The sequence below is a fragment of the Ambystoma mexicanum genome, chromosome 2q, assembly GCF_040938575.1.
Source record: "Ambystoma mexicanum isolate Mex_15411 chromosome 2q, UKY_AmexF1_1, whole genome shotgun sequence".
Taxonomy (NCBI): domain Eukaryota; kingdom Metazoa; phylum Chordata; class Amphibia; order Caudata; family Ambystomatidae; genus Ambystoma; species Ambystoma mexicanum.
The window spans coordinates 1,459,220,328-1,459,242,761 of NC_090924.1; the positions used below are offsets into that span (position 1 = coordinate 1,459,220,328).

The 22,434-nt window shown below is 44.3% G+C and overlaps 1 protein-coding gene across 1 annotated transcript in view; it reads left to right on the plus strand.

Annotated features, from left to right (window-relative positions):
- LOC138568887 (vomeronasal type-2 receptor 26-like) overlaps positions 1 to 22,434 on the plus strand; it is a 200,055-nt gene that overhangs the window by 172,157 nt on the left and 5,464 nt on the right. Inside the window, exon 3 of the mRNA XM_069646667.1 lies at positions 7,021 to 7,144. Within this exon, the coding sequence (XP_069502768.1) occupies positions 7,021 to 7,144 (124 nt within the window). The remainder of the gene's footprint in view (positions 1 to 7,020; positions 7,145 to 22,434) is intronic.

Below are 22,434 nucleotides of genomic sequence, written 5' to 3' on the forward strand. Positions count from 1 at the left end.
AATGTGTGCGGAAAACTAGAAGTAGGAATAGCAGCCTCCTGATATTGTATCTGATGGTCATTCCTTCCCGTTGGTGCTGTTTGAGCTGCAACAGTAGCCGTAGGACAAAGAGCCAGTTTAGGAGGATTGGAACCCCCACCTTCTCATTTGTATGTTTCAGCAAAGACATAACCTTCTAATTTGTTTAATTTAGACAATATCTCTGAAAGGGATGTTTTCAGATCCCGTAATTCATAATGCGTATAATCATGGCGCCTGTCCAGGAAATGAAGCACTCTTGATAGCACTGGATATGAGACTTCTAGGGACTGCATGTACCCTGAAGGATATACTAAATCAATCCCCAACGGGGGCATGTTCTCCATTTTAGGGGGAGTCGTAGCATTTTGCTCATTTAGGGTTCTGGGGTTTTTAGCACTATTCAGCGTGTTGCTTATGGATAAGCCACAAAGTGGCCCATTAGCTGGGCATCATTTTGGAGGGAGAATGTCCTGTAAATTATTCATTTCAATCAGAGAGACTGCCTCTCTATAATGCAGATGGACATTTGCCACTTCCCCTATGGCCGCAGTGACAGGGGTAGAGGGCCCATGGGATAAACGTATCCATTTTCCATTCCCGCCATCCCTGCAGGAGCAAGAATTGATGAGTCAGAAGGAGATAGTCTCTGTTCCTCCACAATGTCATTCAAATCAGCAGATACCACACCGTCTGGTATGCTTAACAAACTTTTTCTGGAAGCATGAGATGAGTTATTCTGTTCTAGCATAATGTGGGATTGTGGGTCAAGGCCTACTTTCTCATGTTGGTCACTGTTTGCCCGTGCATACGCGAAGGAAACTTCTTGACAAATAGTGTCAGAATTTTGGCTAGAGAAAGTTAAGTTTAATGATCCAGAAGCTTCTCTATTATCTAAAGATGCCGCTGTCATGCCCACCGAGTTTTCCTCTACTGTTGAGCCCTCCTCATTGATCCTCATTGAGGGCCATAAACTGGGTTGTTTCTGGGTGGAATTTTTACCAATGCGCCCACTACGCAACCTTGAGGACATCGTGGGTTCCTAAGAAGGTAGTCCTGCAATACACCCAATGCAGATTCTTTCCTTCTTATCCCGCCATAAAAAAGGGAACTGTAATACCAAATAAACCTGTTTTAAAGTACACAACACCAAATATCTAGTTAATGCAATATCGTGGGTAAAACCAGCGCGTACTCACTGCACCACATGTTACAAATGGACCATGTAACTTACAAACAACAGCGTACGATGACTAATGGTAGAATTTAAATAGATGTCAATACCACATACCAGCACCAATGCGGGCTGGGCTGGACTCACCCTCACCCCTCGCACCCGAACAGCCGAACGGCCACTTGGTCCACTTGGGGTGCGTGCGCGGGTGCACAAGGACGTGAGCTGAAATTGGCTTACTGGGTAGGGAGGGGGCAGAGCCAAGAATGAGTCAATGACACTGCAAGAGGACCAAAAAAAACATATGTAAGAAACATGTGTAAGAAACACAAAGTCCATACTCAAAGTCTGTGAGTCTTTGCACAAGTGAAAAAAGAATATAGTTACTAGAGAGTGCTTCAGATGGATTTTCGCCACGTTTCCACAAGTAGCAAACTTCACCTTGAGGACGACGTTCGGAGACAGAGCAACACTCACAGCGGCCACAACCAAACAGCCACTTGGTCCACTTGGGGTGTGCGCGCGGTTGTGCAATGATGTGAGCTGATATTGGCTCGCTGAGTAGGGAGGGGACAGGGCCAAGTATGAATCAATGACATAGAGAGTGCTTCAGATGGATTTCCGCCACATTTCCACAAGTAGCAAACTGCGCATTGAGGACGACATTCGGAGACAGAGCAGAACTCACAGCGTCCACAGCCAAACTGCCCCTTGGTCCACTTTTGTTGGCAAAGATTGTGTCTAGTGTATGTCCTGCCGTGTGGGTTGCACCTTTGACTGGTTGATGTAATTTCATTGTCTGCAAATGCTCTTTACCAATACTGTTTGGATGCTCCCTTCATCCTGGGTAACTGTCCTAACATTTAAACCACCAAAGCTCTGGATATGAAGTGTGCTTGTGCACCTGAGAAATGAGTCCCCATGTGTTGGGGACAGGAAATGCATGTGTAGGTCATTTGAACCTCGGTTGATTGACAAGGAAACACCTAGTGACAAATTGATAGGCAGCGTCTCACACATTTGTATCGGTCATGTATTGGAGTTAACTCCTCAGCATCAGAGTGATGATATATGTTGATGAGAGGGCAATATAAATTAGTGATGTGTACAAATGTCCCTATGAAGGGAAGTTCCTATGATATGATATGATATAGCATGGAGGAACAGAGACTATCTCCTTTTATAATGCTCCTCTACACAAGTGTTTCTAGGCACGGCAAGACAAGGAGGGGAAAACAAAGGGAGGACAAAACAACGATCTTACTAGGCCTTGTGTCATTCAGATCATGCAAGCGCAGGGAGGGGAGTGCAAGAGGGGTGTAGGGGGAGTGGAGAAGTGCACGAGGGTGGGGAGAGGAAGAAGTGCAGGTAATGGAGTACAGCCAATGGATGGCTAATTACCAGTAATCAGACGGTGCAGCCAGCAGGTGGCTAATAAGTGAAGACAGTGGTTGGACTGTAGGGTTACAGATACAGACCACAAGTGCTAGGGGGGCCAAGAGGCAGTGCAAGGTACAACTGGACAGGTAAGGACCAGGTCCCAAGGTCAGAGGGTGGCCTGGTAAACCAGGTGCATCAAACAGACGGTTCATCAGGAGGGGAATGGATGAGAGAAAGCAGAAGCAAAGAGGAAGGTCTTGAGTTGCTTGAGGAAATGAAGATGGTTCTGCTTAAGCTTGAGAGGCAGAGAGGCTGTTCCAGATGGAGGCTCCAGTCGAAGAAAGAAATCTGCCCCTAACTCTTTGCTTGAAAAGCAGCTGCCCCTCAGAGAGTTGGAGGTGGATGAGCAGAGAGCTCGAGAAGGGAGATACTAGGAAGAGAAAGTTGGAGGTAGTGCAGACCCAGGCCCCAGAAAGACTGTGGACCTTGCAGAGGGTCTTGAACTTCACCCTTGCCGCCACTGGGAGCTAATGAAGAGATTTCAGATCTTGAGGCCAAGGACAATTCTCGCAGTCCTGTTCTCGATAAGTTATAGAGGACTGAGAGTAGAGACAGGAAGCTTTAGAAAGAGGCTGTTGCGGTAGTCCAGCCTTGGAAGGACCAGAGCTTTGGAGACAGTGAGCTTCTGTGGGAAAGTGAGGAAGAGAAGAATAATGCTGAGGAGGTGCAGCTGATAGCTGGACTTCTTAGAGATGTCAGAAATGTAAGGAGAGAAAGAGAGTGTGGAGTCCAAGATAGCCCCAAGGTTCTTAGCCTCACAGGTAGGAGAAGGAAGAGGACCCAGAGTGGGCAGCCAGAGAGAGAGAGGAAAGCAGGGTGCTGGTGTTCCAATGAGGAGGATTTCTATCTTACTGGCATCGAGGCAGCGATCATTAGCGGCAAACCACTTTTGAATTGCAGACAGACAGTCAGGGATGAGAGAAGGAGTAAAGGCGGGCAAGGGGAGCCTGAAAGAGAGCTGAGTGTTATCCACATAACACTGAAAGTTGGAGCAGAGACCAGCTATGTGGTGGGCGAGAGGAACCAGGTATTGGTTGAACAGCCAGTGCTAATTAGTCCACAGGTGCAAATCAACAAACCTCTCTTTTAATGCAAATGTATCCTGCTGATTTATCATTAGCATGTGACTAGCAGAAAGTTCTCATGTGTGTGCCTTGTAAAGTTCTTACACACCTGTGATAGTATATATATAGTATAGTATCAGGAGAGTTACTGACACAGGTGTTACAGTTTGAAAACTTTTATTAGATTGGTCAGGATGGGTGAAATGCCTAACTGGCCCTATCACTTTGGCAGCATATCCCTGCCTACATAAACTAAAGAATGCCAAAGTCTGTAAGTTTAAATCAAAAAGTCTGTCTATGTCCAAACCTATGCTTGCCCTCACAACTAAGACAAAAACTATAGTGAAGAGATGGATCAACTTAAATGTGTTTAACATAAAGTCTGGAGCAATTGCCAGCTCCCTTCCCCAAGTCGGGATACAGTTCTCATAACAGGATCTTGCAAGACCTATACCCGCTGGTGGTTTAGTCTCTGGCTTCCATCCAAACAAGGTTTCAACGCAAAAGTTCATAGGACGCTCTTCCCCAAACTTCAGGGACCAGTTTATGAAATCTTCAATTGACAAAAGTTCACAAAAACACTAACTTCAAAAAAAAAAAAGTCTTGTATTCTCTCAAGGCTCAGGGAGCCCTTCCCCAAGCTCAACACAGTTATTCTCTCAAGGCTCAGGGTTCCCTTCCACAAGCTCAATATAGTTCATTCTTACAGAACAATGTCCACAGGCTCCTCTCACCTGACAGTGCTTTTGTTGGAAGCCCCTGGTCATGCATGTCGCACTTTCACCCATCACAGGTCGTGCAGCCAGTGGCTCTTTTTACTTGGCTCAGCGTTGGGCCGCAGGGCTTTTTCTCAATATGTCAGGGTTTCCTATTCTGGGTCCAGTTTTAGACAACATGGTCCACCCATTACAGGTCACGCAGCCAGTCACCCCTGTTCAGCCCTTAGCCTCTTATTTTGTCTTGAAGTTTAGTTCCACGTGTTCTGGGCACTCCTCTGGCCCCTCCTAATACTTTAGGACTTTCACTTCTTTTCAGGGTTCTCTTCATATTGTGTTTTTCCTCATGTGGACTCTTTCTCTCTGACAGATACTTCCTTCTGGCTCTCTTGCCTGATTCTGGCTTCTTTAGCTTGCTATATGCACTTTCACGCTTTTGCACCCACATTGCTAGCTCCCCTCAGCAACCTCTTTCACTTCTCAGTCAGCGACTTCAGGAGTTGCAGTTCAATAAAATGTTTCCCCTGATTGTCAAGCATCACTTAGGTTTTTCATTCAATCCTCAACTCGTACACCTTTAAGAGCATGACGATCGAATGCAATCCCACGGCTACTCTGTAGCTATACAGAGTAGACCCACAACAGGAGTTTTTCGTACATAGAAAGTCACCCGCGGCAGAGTCTGGGCTGCTGGTGTTCTCCTTCTCTGAGGTCAGGGTCTTTCCACCTGCCCCTCGGATACCGCTCAGTTTGTGCCCCCAGCCAGGGTAACGTGCAGTTTCTGGCCAAACAATAAGGGACTGCAAGCATACGCGGCTGACTTTGGTTCCTCTCATGGCTCTCTGGAGACGTGGCTCCCTTGCCAAATGAAAACTGTCTGCCTTCCAGTGCAGACCTCTAGCGATTCGGTGCTCTGTTCTCTCTGGGACATTCATGGGCTGGATTAATCTACCTGCTGCTCTTCGCTCTCTTTGTGCTCTACTGATGGTCCGTCTTTTATACACCTGTACTCTTGTAAGGGTTCTCAGGTGTAAGTCCTTTGATTGGCTTGCCTGACTCCAATCAAGCCAATCACTGGGACATGCTTTACCTTCAAAGCTTCTGGGGTTCTTCTTCTTCTTCATCCCAGTCACAGTAGCCTATAAAGGTGGAGGGAGGGTAGGATGGGTCATCTTCAGGAAAGGGGGAATACTGTTTCTCACCCTCTGGCACCCTCTTTCTCTCAGTACGCTAGTGATGTTTCTTGCATTATTACTGGTGCTGCTTTCTTCTTAGTATTTGGCAGATATGAGGGAAGGGAAACTGAATATTTATTCAGATTTAGGGGAATTTCCCCTTCACTTCTTCCCAGAATGGATTTGGTATTGAAAGGCTGGTGGTACTTCAATTTGTCTGGATCCTGGACTAGTCCTAACACAAGGTGCATGAGGAAAAATAGACTTTCTTCCTTGGTGTACCCTTCGTACCACAGTGTGTTGTGGGGTTTTAAAAGGCCAATTTGGTGGGGTTGACATTAGACCACGAACACTGAGGTAGTGGAGGAAAGGTTAGAATTCGGTAGGGATAAAAACTGTGTCTCGCCTTCGGCATTCCCATTCCAACCTCTAAGGATCCTCCACCCAGGTGATCCTCCCTCGCTTATCCACCCCCAGGTTTGGGATCCAAAAGCGAAGGGCCTTCCCTGGACACCTGAACAGAGGACCCCTATGGAGTAAATGTGAGAACGCCCTTAGGTTTCTGACACACCCCACCAGCCAGCAGGAGGTCCCCAGTGTAAATCACTGACACTACTTTTTAGGCTCATAACGTATGTTATGTTATATTATGTTGATTTATAACGCACACCGTTACCACCCACGGGCAGCCTCCTGTGTGTCCGACCCACCATTTGGAATCCATCCATCCACAGCAGTATTAAAAAGCCCACTCTAGTTGGATTACAAATTTGATCAAGATCCAGCAAATGTAACTGGGTTGGGTAGGGGGTGCAGGCAGATGGCAGCTCTTGCGGGGAGAAGAGGGGTTGTGGAGAGAGATCAGTCATTGGCAACATCTACTTTGAATTGTAGCTCCTTCATTAAATGCAGAAGGGGCCAGTCCTCTGTACATTGATAACTTGTTCCAGAGACTGGGTACATGGCAGGAAAAGCGCTGGTTTCTAGTTCTCTCTCGCAGTTCTTTTCTTCCTGCCTCATAGGGCTTCTGGTGGTGCATTGGCCTCCAGAAACAATGAGTTTCTCAAACAGGTACAGTGGTGTTTTGGTTGTGACTGCTTTGTACGTGATGCAGACTGTCTTGAAAATGATGCATGCTTGAAGGGGTACCCAGTACAGCCCCTTAAAGGATACACTTCCTAAAGGTCAGAAAAAATAGGATGATTCATTTAGCAGAGGGCAATCATTCACAGCTATTATCGCATAAAAGGACCTTTGTGTTCCTGTCCCTATTATCACATCATGGGGCAGGATTATTATCACATGTGCCCTTTTTCATTTACTCCTCATACCCCATAGCTTATGTTATTATCAGATATGTTCTTTGTCAATTACACCTCATAACCTGTAGCCTCTGATATTAACAAATATGTCCTTTGTCTCATCCCTCTCAGACTCCCCGCTCCGTGTGCCGTGAGAGCTGCCTTCCTGGATACAGAAAAGTCATTCTGGAGGAAAAGCCAATATGCTGCTATGAGTGCGCCTTCTGTCCTGAAGGAGAGATCACGAACGCCACTGGTGGGTAACATATCAATACTTATTGAATAATGTGGAAACCAGGCAAACATTGTGTTTCATGGGCCTCATCACAAGTTGTGCGGTGCTGTATAAATGTGGCAGTAATAGCGCGACTGCCACATTACTGCACCGTCAATTTAGGAGTTTGGGGGGAAGTTGGAAGATTCACCTCCAGCTCTGAGCTGGACGTAAATCCACCAACGTTCTGCCCACTTTCAGTGCAATTACCGCAGTGCAACTACCGCTGCAGTAATTGTGCTGAAAAATGCCTCATTGAGTCCTACTTACACCGCTACCGCCACTTGTAACCTGGCGGTAGTACCATCAGGCCAAAGTGTGGTAACGGTAATTGCGTTGGCCGGCATTCCAGCGACCTTAGAAAGGACATTAGAAAGGAATGCAAAATTAGAAAATAATGACATTTTTAAAGCTATTTTGCCTTCCTCTGTCATTTGATGTTGGGCTTAACTTCTTTCCTCCATTTGCTACCTCTTCTACTTCTGGCCCTGGTTTATGGTCCAGTGCTTTGGTGCTAAGAGCAGTCTCCCATACTGCCCCTTCTCATGAATAAGAATGACTTATAGTGCTTTCTAGTGGACCATATCAATGATTTGTCTACATGGCACTAGAGCTGGGAAAGGATATATTTGATGGGTGTGATTTTCCAGTCGGCTTTCACTATAGATGCTGAGTAGCTGCATATGATTTGGATGGTGATACAGATAGTTAAAAACAACCCTTACGCACTATTAAAAGATCATAAATGTTCCAACAAAACAATTAGCGATGTCATTGGGGTCACCAGGGGTTGCATCTGCGACCCTTGAGGTAACCCTAGCCACCCCTGTTGTCTCCCTTGCAACACCTAAAAAAGAAATAGAATACTAAAAACCTATCAAATTGAGTGACAAAATGTGAACGGCACGTTAGGGTTCGGTTGCTCTAAGAAAAACCTAGCCCATTCAGTGCAAACACTTTGTTAAAGAGACGTTATACTTACTTTGCACTACCAACTACCTATCCATATTATGGGTACACGGAAAACCGGAAAACCCCAGAAATTCGCCAGTTATGGTAAGCTAAGCAACCATAACTCGCACCACCACCGTGCACTGCTAAGACTAACACCCATGCCATCAAAGATGACATCACAAACTTTGCAGTCCTTACTCTGCTATTTCCTTCTTTGTTTCTATGTAAAGCAGCAGTGCCGTGGCTTTGCAGAGCAGAGCAGCGGTGCACATTGCTTCATGCTGTAATTGCTTTGTGATCCATTTTGCTGTGCTAAATTACCTTTGCAACTAATGGCAACCAAGACTGCTGCTTATGCCTCTAAGTCAGCAGCACCAACACCCTGACCCTCACCACCACCACCTCCGTCTGAAGGGCCTGGACAAGGGAACAGGCGTGGTGATGTACATATAGATGAAGAGGCGAGCAAGGATTAAGTAGAGCAAATCCCCAATGCTTCCCAACAGCGTGAGTGCTGGGTGTGGAAACAGTTTTCCAGCGTAGGAAATGTGCCAACATGTCATGCTAACCAGGTGAGATGCACTCACTCAGTCACGGAAAACCTGACTTGTATAATTACAGCAGCATCTCAATGCGAACACATCTCAAAGCAAACCCGAAGGCAGCAGCTCAGACGGTAGTGCCTTTCGTACAAGGCAGTAGGTTACTTTCTTCTACAGCATCCTCTGCATCTGCTCCTGCCACGACCAGGGACATTCCTGAGGGGCAAAAGATCCCTAAATCAGCCTTGCAGGCCATATGCACCACAGCAGACCCTTACCTTTGAAAGGTAATTGAATAGCGCATGTACTGCGACATGCTACTCTGTAGGGGGGGAGAAAATTCAAAGTGCTTTTGAGGGGTCATGGTCATGACATCAGGGGCACCAGGCTCATGAACAAAAGAGAACATTCATTAAACACCAAAAAGCTTTTATTATGGACATAGCACTTCAGATGTATTAACCTTGAAAATTCCATCCATTAAGCAGGATGCATTAACCTTGAACATTCCATCCATTAAGCAGCCCCAAGTGTATTCTTGGTTGTGGCTGCTAATGGATTGCATTTGCATGTGCTCACTCTCTAGGAGTGGCAGGGTGTGGCTGGTAAACCGGCCCTAATGGGCATTCCCACAATCTCAGCTCTATAAACTGCCCCGTTTCTCAAGACAGACGCTTATTACGTTATTCTGCACTTGCAAGCAGCATAACGCTCACCGTCGCCTGAGGTCAGACATACCTTTGAAAATCCTGCTTCCTGGACATCCTGCTTCCTGCCAGCATATTTACCAACTGGGGGAAGCTGTTCTTACCTGTACATCTCTACGGCGAACCAAGTATTCATCTTTACACTTTCCGGAACGCCGTAATCTTCATCTTGGTACCGCAACACGACACACTCCATCGTCAACAGCAGCGCCTGCAAGGAAAAACAGAAGACAAGGTTAGAAATCGTAAAAACAGTCAGTTTAAGGTTGGGCTTTGCCATACTTCGTGCTTTTCCTTAAACAATCACTTACCTGCTGTCGAACAATGTGGTAGCATCTATCCTCCATCAGGCCGCGTCTCGCATCTCACAGCTGCATTGAGGCCGCATTTCCATCTAGGGAAAAAAAGAGAATAGAGACATTATTGCAGGCATAATTGGATCAACATATGAAGACATTAAACAGAACGAACAGCATAACAAGAGCTCAAGAAAGACTTACCAATCATAAGGAGAAGCATAGTCACAGCTGGACTGAACTAATCCTTTTCAGGGATCAGTGAAAGAACTAGATCCCATTCGACGTGCCCCAGCCAGAAGTAGAAGGATGGAGAGCTTATCTTCCATAATTCACAGGAGCAGTATCAACACTTACTGAGGGAGAGGCCTGAAGGGGGTGATTCAAGTACAGGGAGGGCTGCAACCATGCCCCAATACCTCCCCAATACCTCCGCCTCTTCTCCTGCCACCACCACGGACACTCCTGAGGGGAAACAGATCCCTAAATCAGCCTTGCAGGCCATATGCACAGCAGCAGACCCTTACCTTTCAAAGGTCATTGCATTGTGCATGTACTGTGACGCGCTACTCAGCACGGGGGAGCAACTACGAAGTGCTCTAGAGGGGTCGGTTCAGGAGCAGGAGAATGAGTGTCCCCTACCTAAGTGAGAGCCACCCAACATCTTCCTCTGTCTGCATGTGCCCTATTTTATCCCTGTGGTTGGTGCCACTTCCCTACTCTCCCTTCCTTTTCTTCTGTGTTTTGTGCTACAAGTCCAAGAGAGATACAAAACAACCAAAAAATAAAAACAAGTTTAAAAACGGCTCTTTTCAGAGCCACCTTTCAGAGTTCAAAAGTAGAATTGGCAATGAAAGGATGCAGGCCGACACCCAGCCGATAAGCTCAGCAGATTGCGTGATGTATAATGAGAGTAGTAGCTCAGCAAAAACATTGCAGTCGTTTCTGGGAGAAAGTGCTGGCTCTGAAAGGAGGCCTTTTGTGGAGTTTTATTGTGTTTCGAAGGGTTGAAATGAGCAAGACCTACTAGAAAAATGCTTGATTTACTTGCAAAAAGGGCAGCAATGCATTTTTCATATTTTGCAGACAAAGATGATTGCCAGCATCAGTAAGATGAACTCCATCTGTGGGAAAAATGGTTGTGCTACTAAACGTAATATTTGCATTGTGGATGTAGGACTTGCCAACATCTTGCAGAAAGGCCCAAACAGCCTTCTTGACATTGCGCCTTGCTTTCTCTATTTGCGCACCAAAGCAAGAAGAATGCAGCAACATCTGTGTCTGTGCAATGCAAGAAATAAATTACGCAGGAGTTTGGAAACATACCCATAAGCTAGCCAAGTGCCTCCTTCATCTAAAATTGCAGAGAGAATCAGGTAACATGTCCTAAACTGTTCTCTCCACAATGAAAAAAAAGACAGCTGGATGATTGAGCGTCACCAAAGTGGCAGAAAGAGGAACCAAAATCACCAACTTCATTGCATGTACTCCATACCAGTGCACATCCACATGATAAAATCCAAAATGTGCAACCACTCCACAGTGTTTTGCATGCACTTTCAACAAATGTATCTAGGAGTCCCCCAAAATCCACACACTCTGCCTCCTGACCCACACAACCATAACCATAGGCTTCTGCATTCCTCTCTACAAACAGACCTTCTGCCAAGGTCTCTTCAGTGTTGCCAACTCCTGAGTACGGAAAGGAGCTATTGGCTGTCCTAAAAGTAGCTAGAAACAGCTAAATGACGTCATCACCTAATTTGCATAATTGGCCATGTGCATGATGGTTAATTGTCGAGTGCACGGTTGTTATATCCGCTCATTCAATTTTTCACCCGGCTAGCTGCCTAATTATACAAGTGGTGTGGTCTGATGACCTACAGATGACACTACATAACATAATGCATAAGTGCAGTACAGCATGCATGTTGATATGTCATAGCCAGATGTAAATACCTTTCAGAAATAGTAATAAGTATAATTTGCGTCTTTATGAATTGGAGGAAAAAGGTAAAAACATGTAAAATCCCTCTGCAGCGCCCTTGTCCGCTTCCAAACCAGAAACTATTTCAGCCCTAAATAGCTGTACAGGTTTGAAGACAATGGGAACTTCTAAGCACCCAATATTTGACAGTTCCAGTACTGACACAATGCACTGCTCTGCCAATGCACCTCACTTAGCTGGTTCTGATCTGCATAACCCCTTGCTAGGTTACCTTCTGACCTCTGGCCTGCGGACGAATTACAATCGGATAGTCCCATACTCTTCTTGGTGGTATGCATGAGAAAAGCAACGTGGCAGTGGGAAAATCTGCTTCTCTGCTTTCAGCAACTTCTTCAGTTGACATAGCAAACATGAACACGGCATGTAACCCAAATGCAGGGCTCCATAATGCACCACAACAACATGAACAGCAGTGACAGTGGCCACATTCCTGCGAAATACAACCACAGCGCCGAAACAGCACACACACACACCCCACCAAAAAGCCTCCACTCCTTCCAAATCAAAATTTTCAGCAAAGCCTCTTTCCAGGGCATACCTGTGCAGATCTTGCACAAAGGCATCCCCCATGATCAACACTGTGCGTCTCTCCATCTCTGACATCCTCACTACACAGAGCAATGAAAAAAAGTATTACTGCCCCTTCCTGTGAAGCCCACCTCAAAAACTGATTGGATACTCCCCACAGTCCCATTTACATATACAGCATGCCTACAAGTACAGGCTGTGGCATGTGTGCTTCCCCATCTACGGCGAGGACCACGCCCTAGTAAAGCAGGGGCAGTGATTCTTCCCTTTCCACTACTCTTTTTCCAGCACTGCCTCTTTGGGTACTGTTAAGTAGTCACACACGCATCCACCAATCACTTCCAAAACCTCTGCATCCAACAATATCATTTCTGTGCAACACTCCATATGTACCGTTAACCACTCACAGTACAAGTCTCTTGTGATGGTAAAGCACCTCCAGTAGAAAGTTCTGTGAAACTGCAAGATTTCTATATCCAGATTTATCCACATTGGCAGCCACTACCACAAAGTACAGGTATCAATATATTTTATACAGTACTTTTGCAATTCTGTTATAAGTGCCCCTGAGCAGGGTACCTGCCACTACAACTCCATAACATACTCAAGAAGCATCCAGTAATTTCTCCCATCACCTACCATCAAATGCCACTGGCAATGATATAGGCTTTGAAAGTTTTAATTTACCCATATCAGCCATTGCAATATCCAAACAGTTACTCTCTTCTTTTCTTCTGACCATTTTATGACTTTTTTCCGCACTTCTATAAAATTCGTAAAATTGTCGCAGCAAAGGAGCACCTAATGCATTCTACCAACCTAAACCAGGAACATACATTGCATGCAGGCATGAGAACAGGGTGCCTGCCACTTACCTTGCACACTTCACAGAATGTAACATTACTTAGAAAAGCAAAAAAATATATATCTTTGCATTGACAACAGTATCAATCGTAAATGTGGATAAATAAAACCAACAAGTGAAATAATTGCTCCACTCATGTAGGAAGCATAAATGCATAGAAAAGGTAATGGAATTTCACACACAAACATTTTCCTTTCCAAGCTGTACACCTTTCCGAACCTTTTTTCTCACCCTTCTACAACTAGGACTAATCCATTTGCAAAGTAAATACTTGTACACCAATGCACACACTTGCTAAACCGCACATCGTACGGCACACTTACAAGTGAATCACTTGCCCCCGCACCATCAATGCTGATGCTCCCAAGTCCCCATTCATATACAAAGTCATCCAATTATATACCCACACTAAGTCTTCCTACCAACACATCCCCCTGCCCTTTTAAGTAATGTATTCTCCAAATGCACTCAGTGTGCCATTAACCAACATATATTCTTACTATCTTCTTTCACAGTTGCAGTAAGTGCCTCTGTTCTGAAAGGCAGTAGCATGTCACCTTGAAAATGCAACCCAGAGTAAGCCTACTCTCGACAGCCAACAAAGTAAGTGCATTGCTATCGTGGATTTTCACCTCTTACTGAGACAGTGCACTGTTCTTGTGCACTGTTTTCAGGTACACAATTGCATCAACCCAGTGGTGTTTGTGTCATTGTTATTCATTGCACCTCGACAGTTCTTCACTTTGTGTTATCATGTTGCTGCCATTATATTAACCCCCACATAGCAATATAGCGTTCCCACCGTACCCTAACACACCATTACACAATCACACACCTCTATCTATATTGCAACCCTCACATTCATCTATTCATGCAGAGCTGCACACATACACATCACCAAATGTGCACACCCACACTTTCCTTTTTTCTGCACCAGCTGCTACAGAATGCCTAGCAAAAAGGAACTCTGCAGAAAACAACACAGAAATAGACCAGCTGTACCTAAAAGCATAAAAAGTAGCCATCCATCTCTAGCAGATTTTGTACTGAAAGTTGAAAGGGAACAGCTAGTGCTGTCACTAACAAACGTTAAAGCACCTATCAGGAAGGACAATGTAATGGCTCTGTAAAAATGTAGACATGAAAAGAAAGGTAGTAATAAAAGTGCAACTGTCACTACTGGTAATATATCATGTGCACATGCTAATATCACAACAATGAAGCATTCCAAAAAAGTAATTTTTTAATTTACGTTATTTATAGTTTGTTTAACAAACTTTTACAACATTTTACAATTCACATCTTTTGTTTCATATTCCAAATACATATTCGTTTCACATTTACATATTTTTTAGTAAGTTATTTTACAAGAAATGTTCTTCCACAGAGTCCTTTACCCTTATAAGTAGAGGGGAAAAATAACCCTCATCCCTTAAAACTTACCACAGAACAGTAATTCTGGAAGCTCTTGTAGACAGTGCAATTCCCTAGAAACTAAAATTCTTTCTATTAATTGTAAACAAAATGAAACCACTGCCAAAATTAATTTGTAAACTGCAACCACTACTTCAAAAGAGATGCAATATCAGCATAGATAGCTTTGGCAACAGCAGAACAGGTGAGTAGAGTCACACCACCAGCACAGAGCCATACTTCAAAGACGAATCATAGAAACAAGAGCAAATGAATCAACTTGCCATACAGAGCACTGAACGAGGTTATGAAAAGGGAGACAATAGCATAATGGAATAAAAAACACTGCTTTCACAAATATCCCCATCAAATGTAGATGCCACTCTCGATGGTATCGACCCAATAATGCCCATCCACAAATGGCCTTGCACATCAATGTGTAAAGGTCGCCACACCTCTATCAAGTCGTTACAGCAGTTCCTCGACCACCATGTAAAAGGCAACGAGAAAGGCCAAATTAATATACTACAAACGATTAACTCCTGTCCAGTGCGCAAATACACAGGAGTACCAGGACATTTGTTAACCTGCATTTCTGGACCTGCTTGCAAAAGTACCTTCCACCATATGAAAATGTTAGCAACACACCATTGTAGTGTAAAAAAGTTTACAAATTGTAATAAGCAAAAAGTACTCAGGCACAAAACTGCCTGGTCCATTCAAATTTTGAAATACAAGTGGTGTACATTACTATGCAAATGTAGCAATCAATGATGTATTACAAATGCAGCAATTGTTGAAAACATTTATTTAAATGGCTCAGACCAGTTGTGTTTACAAATGATAGTCCTGCACAGAAGTGCTGCAAACAATCCTTGAAACAGTTACAGAGTCTCAGGAATACGACAGGAATTGGACTACTGTGCTCGAATGGTAAGTTCACGTTAAACTGACAAGGAGATCCACAGAAAGCTGTAATGAAGTTAGTACAAGTATTGGAAAGCAAAAACATACCCATGAATGAAATCTTTCAGACCTCCTGCATATGGCAACATACATGCACTCTCCCCAATCATGTCATTCAGGAATAAGTCCTTAACAAACACGTTCTCTATGTATCTATGCCTAACTGTGATTCCATTCTATTTTAGCAAGTGGTACAACATGCAAACCATAGCATATTCTGAAGGCCTTGCAATTCCGATCATCGTTCCACCTTACATATACAATCACATAGGCAATACGTGATATAAATGCTTTCAACATACAATGCAGATGGAAACAAAAATAACTGAAAGCTTACAACCTTCACACACAGACAGGTATCACTTGCCAACAAAACCTTCTCACCAATGGCCATAATGTACCACACAGGCGACACAACCAGTTCAGGTCACTATACTGCATACATTTGAAAGCACATACAATCTTTGAAGGAGTTGTAATTTGTTTCCTTTCATGAATGAGAGGGCCAGAAAAATCTCCTGCTGAAAGGCACTAAAGTGTGTAAAATAGTCATGCATCCCACGTATGCCCAGCCATCGCACACACAGTCTGCCAACATACACTATTCATTCGTAAGACACTCCACATATAAATAGTAGATAGGGCCCGTAAATGTACATTTATATATTGTGGCAGCTGTGCATTCATTGCACCATGTGTAAGGTAGTAGTAGCTTGTCTCCATGTACGTAAAAGTAAGTTCTACGGAAATGCAACTATATGTGAGTGGCTGTGTATATTCTCCATATTTTAAATGTGTGATGCAGAGCAATTCCTTACATGTCGCAATAGCTTACTGCACTTCCTAAACAAATGGTGTCTTCAGGGGCTAACCACAGCAAACGCAAGTGGTGGCATGTCGCTCCCTAATGTGGAACAAGTGCTATAACCTACACCATGTAGAGGTGTACGCTTGACAGCTCACTTCTGGTGCTCTACCAAGTTTAAAATGTCCTTAACAACCATTCTGTAAAGGAGACCACCCTCGGAGAGATGCACAGTTGTAACTGTCTACGATGCAGCAACGTATGGTTATAACAAAAATGTCTCCGTAAACATACTTGTGGCATCCATATACCAGTATCACAGTGTTGGCATGCATGGCTTCATTACGTTGCGGTGGGTGTGGCCACAGCCTACCTTCTTGGGGGCATGGCCTACGGCCTACAGCCTTCGGGTATGCACCCAAGAGCCTAGACCTTGGCCACAACCACTGCAGCGTAATGCAGCCATGCATGCAAGCATGTGGCCAGGTACCACAACCTAGCAGTCCTACCTAACCCCCACTATATAATACAACCATGCATGCAAACATGTAACCAGTTAGCAGAATCCACAAACATAACACAGCCTTGGGCGCCTTACATTTACATAGCATTTTACTACTTCCAACCAAACCACAACATCTTCACAACATTGCCTCTGCTTTCAACACTCTATTAACTACAAAGAACCAGTACATCATAATACAGTTCAGTATTCAGTAATCTGCGCAATGGCCACAACGCAACCACCTAAACCATCCACTGGAACCATATAAACTTCTATTCACAGAGTATTTCAACACTTCTCCCAGTGGACACACTGCAGGACTGTTGACTCCAACATCTCCAGCCATGCACCCAAAACTGGAGGACATGCTAACAATCACCCATGCAACCAACAATGTGTACAATGCTGAAAAACCACACACACAAGGCAACTAGGTGAAACCTACTTGCAACCAGTGGATTTACTTTTTGGTGCAAGGCCTCCATCCATGCATCTAAGGCGCCAGGAGCTTACCACACACAACACAGCATACTACACCCTATGTAAAAATGCTCATGTCATGTGCTGTCCACTCGCCATCTGCAATTGAGTCTGCCAGTAGTCACCACAGAAAAGGGTTGCCTCAGGACCTATCATGCCGTAACGAAGGCTACCTGCATTCACCACACAAGGTACTTGCCTGAGGAGGTACCCGCAAATTGGCGCAGTACGCACAGATACCGCTGGCACACCACGTCTTCTTCCACCTAATGAAATATATCAGATGAACCACTTCTCACTCCCCCACCCTTTCCATCCCCTCTTCCCACCACCAGATGCCGCAAATCATGTATTCCAGCACCTTTTGGCGCTGCACTATCCTCGGATACAACATGGTGGCATTACACAAAATTATGATGCACATCACCCTTCCCTCCAGCCAACCACAAGGGAACGTGCAATGTCTGCTGACATCACGCCACACTCCAGGCCAATCAGACTTTTGACAGTGGCGTGAACAGGGAAATGGGACAGCAGAGCGGAGCCAGATATCACAAATTTATTGAGACATACATTTAGCTGCTTTTTTTTAAAGTACAGGACGGATTCTCACCAAATGTAAAAAAGCACACTTTCGGAACCAAGCCGCCGATCCAGCCGCACATTTAATGAAAATCGGTTTGGACTGTACGCGTGCGCAACGTTTTTGTCCATTCAGTCTATAGAAAAAAAAAACAAATGCGGGGCCTCCCCATATGTTTGGCTCCCCTGAAGGAAACCTCACCTAACTCCCCACAAATATTCACAGTGGCCCATATACTTTATTTGCAAAGTTTGATGCAAATTCACCCAGCGGAAACAAATTTATAAGTCTCCCAGAAAGTGGTCTTCCTGTGGGTTGAGCAACTTAACCATAACTACACGGCTGCCTACACGTTTGTTTACTGTGAGAAACCAGAAGGTGACTACCCCAGAGATCTGTCACCCAGGTGGCCAGGACATGGCTATCGCTTTTGGATCCAATTCAAGGGGGTGGACCAGTGTGGGAAAACACCTGGGTGAGTTGGGAAGAGCGATGCAAGACCGTTCTGTGTTGAAATCAAGGTTGCAAGCAGCAACATTCTAAAACGAGCTAGGGAACAAACATTGTTAAACATCGCGCCTTGAAACACTTGTGTATAGGCGCGTTATAAATGCCATATCATATCATATCATGAACGCGTGTGATGAAAAACACGACTAAATCTAAACTGCTGATGAATGTTTGAACTTGAGAAGGAAAGATACGATACAATACCGTTAACAGTGTTGTCCGGCACCATGAGTGTGCTCATTCAAAGGTCTCTGTAAACTATTCTGCCAAGAGAAACGAAATCCAAAAGATTGATGATAATATTGTGTGAGGGGAATCAAAGTGGTCCTGCGACGGTTTAAGCAAAACCCATCGAACATCAGAAGTCTTTGATTTTTATATCAAGAGGATCCGAGCCTGAACGAGGGAGATACATGGACCGAGCCCGACTGAGGGAGACCAAGAGTAAACATTGTGGTACAAAGGGGTCCAAGCCAGAAGGAGGGAGACCCATGATAAATACTGGAAGCGAGAACGTGTGCATGTGAAGATCCTGATAGAAATGGAACTTTGATATTTGTTTGTTACTACAGGCCCTCTGCAGTAAGAGACTGTTATTGGAAAAGAGACTTTGGCAGAAGGCCCTGATATCTATGCTTTGAACTCTGCCCTTGTGGCAGAGAAGCCAGAGTCTGTATGAAGCTTGAACGGGCCACCTTGCCCCATGCTGAAAACATGGGGAAGGGAAGCCAACTGCTCAACCGTCCTGACATATTATTTCTTGAATACTTTTCTTTGTTGCATACATTATTCTTCCACACCCTTTTGTATTTAGAAGTAAGGATTGTCAATAGGTTTATTAGTATAGGCCCTTTTATTTTGGCAGAGACTCAACTAGGACTCGGTTATTATTATTTGATGGTCATGGCTTGCAACCATCCTTATTTTTAGGTTAAATAGGCGTTCAACCAACCCACTGAAGTTCAATAAACACCCTTGAACTGAGATCACTTGTGTCTGTCTTCACTGTTTGATACCATGCCTGCCTTACAGTTCAGTGTAGAAATGTTTCTCTATACCACATAAAGTGGCCCTTGATTTCATTTTGCCACAAATAATGCTTTGTTTTAATGTGTCTATCTTTCCTATCTCCATGGCATGCTGTTCAGGATGTTTATTTGCATGTATGAGGCAACGAGGTCCCAAAGTACGGGATGTCTAGGCTTTACATGTGGCCAACGTTGAACCAGACCTGCAGATCAACTGGCCTGCTGTTAAATCTCACTTACCAGTTTAATGGTATCCACTACAGAGTGTAATTTGCTTTCTAACTTTGACAATATTCATACAGTTAATTGTTCATTTTACTTTAGCCGATAAGATAGTTCTAGCCGGTAAGATATATCAGTGGGTTGAGCGCTCGTTGCTGCGATGTGTGTGTGTGATCTGCAAGTTGCAGGTTTGAATCCCAGCAAGGCCAACTCAGCCTTTCATCCTTCTGAAGTTGATAAATGAGTACCAACACAGGTTGGATGATATCGTATGTAGATTTGTTCTATATAAAGCGCTTAAGCGTAAGTGCTATATAACAACACATCATTATCATTTGTCTTGGATGTCTGCTTGCATTCACAGTAATTTGGTAATATGGGCCTATAAACACTGATATTAACATTACATATGGTGATCTATTCTTGTATGAAATGTATATCACATTATTGTGATATCGCAACCATATTTTTTGTAGTGTACTTAGGAACAATGCTATGTGATGCCACTTCCTGTCTTGTCAAGGGGTGAAAGGTCGGGTTCCATTGCTTCCCGTGATGTCACTTCAGCGTGGGGTAAAATAACACCACTTTCTGTGATGTCATCAGAAGTCAAGGGCCGTGTGATGTCACGTCCGCTAGTCCTGGCATTTTGGTGAAATGACGTCCCTGAAAACGATACTTCTCATTTGCGTCATCATTCCTTAGAAAGTATGCTGTGCGAATTTGAAAGGATTTAAATCGCTAAAATCAGGGAGATTTGATGACCCCAAACAGACCGTCACCAAAGCTTCTTGGACTTATGTGATTCTGAATCCCTTACAAATTTACACAAATGTTTTTGATGTGGAAAATCTATTTTTGGGCAATAAATTAAAGAAGCTTTAGGGTATCAATATCATTTTCATGTTCTCATACCCAACAAAATCATACTTTTTTAATCCAAGTTTAGTCTTAGTTCACACACCTCTCTCGTTTCTCACAAATTCATCGTGAACTCCATAAAAGTCTTATTTTCCCTTTCTCAGGGAAAGTGTTTATCTCTGTAGAGTAAGAGGATGAGAAAAACTAGTATCATGTTCCATAGCCAAATCTTTTGTTTCTAATACTTTCAGGCCATTTAACCAAACTCAAAGCTTTAGTTTACCCAAAAATGTAAATTTAAATTAGGTGAGGGATGCAAACAGTCCTCGGTCTAAACATGTTCCCTTTCTGTTCGTCCAAGTTCGCAACCTTTGGATTGTACACATCGAGTCACCCGCTTTTATTATAATGATGTAAACATTCATGACTATTGTAATGCCCTATTTGCGGAATCCTCCAAACAGAACTTAAATAAACTTCAGACAATCCAGAACAACGCCCTATGTGCCGCGCTCAACATCCCGAAACGGGACCACATTTCTGCCGTGAGGGGAAAAAGTGCACTGGCTCCCAATGATCATCTTTAAAATCCTATCAATCACACACAAATGTCTATCTAACACCGCGGCCCAATACTCTTCGGAAAGGTTTGACCAGACCAGTTATAACCGCCATTGCTAACCATCTTACCATGCAAAGAGTAAAAAGAGCCAGAGGAGGAGGCCCCAGCTTCCCGACTGTGGCAACGATCAACAGGAAGGCCCTCCCACCTGCACTAAGAGCAGAAGCCACTTATTTGCTGCTAATTGACACAGCCTGTCGAGCATATCAGGGACAAAGGTTGGAACTTCAGCCAGCTAAGTACCCTTTCCAGAAGGGAGGACCGTGAACCTTGGACCTCGTAATACTCTCCTGTAAGTTTGTTTGCTCTGATGCTGGTATGTAACTGGTTCCGCAACCACACACTGATGACCAGACCTTTTTGCCCAGCTGACCCACCCGCTGTCCACAGTGACAGACTTTGCCCAGCTGTTCCGACCAGGAGTGCCCAGCGGCCATAGTAACCAGATCTCTTGACCCCACTGCCCGAGACCAGATACGTGGCCCCGCTGTCTATAGACCCTGATGGCTGTCCGCATTACCAAACCCAAGCTCGCCTTTTAAGAATCCTATCATCCAGTATCCAAAAACTGCATATACCTCTATGTTACCTTGCTTCCTGTTCAAATCCTACAAAAGTCCCATAAAAACCCTAGGCACATCCCAAATTGTCAGCATTCTCTGTTTTACCTTTCCCTAGAAGAATCTGTTTAGTCTATATCTGTTAGCTTATTTCTTTTCTATTATCTTCAGTTACCAGTGTAAGTCCCTAGTATCATTCGGAATAAATCAATTAATTTCCTGATTGAAAATTAACATTCATTATTGTTGCTATTGGAAACCAACAATTTTGTCAAGTGTTTTCACTAATAATAGTCTTAAAATATTCTTTCAGTAGAACAAATCATTTTGCTAACAAAACCGATTTTGACTGTGTAATTGCTTTCCTTTAAAAATTCGACTTTCATCTCCCATTATAAAACCCATTTTACCATTCCATAAGTGCAGGGTTGCAGAGAGGAAATGGCGTGCTTCATGTTCATCCTCTGACAAACTGGCCTGCCGCCTGCTCCAAAGGCAGTACCGGCTCTCCGTTCTCACCAAGAAGAGAGCCCTTATCCAAGCCCGCATCTCTGCGGCATCTAACAACTCCGCCGAACTCTTTAAAATCTGCAAGGAGCTGGCCAACCCTGTTGCAGTCTCTACCTCTCCTGTCCCCTCCCAGGCACTCTGCACTGCATTGGCCTCTCACTTCATCTCTAAAACTCAGGACATCCTGTCCTCGCTCTCCTCCTCTCACCTCCCTCCCTCCCTTCCCGGCTCTTCCTCTGGCCCTTCTGCAGTCACCCCTCCTCCCTCTTTCTCTGCCTTTCCACTTTTGCAACCACTCCTTCGCCTC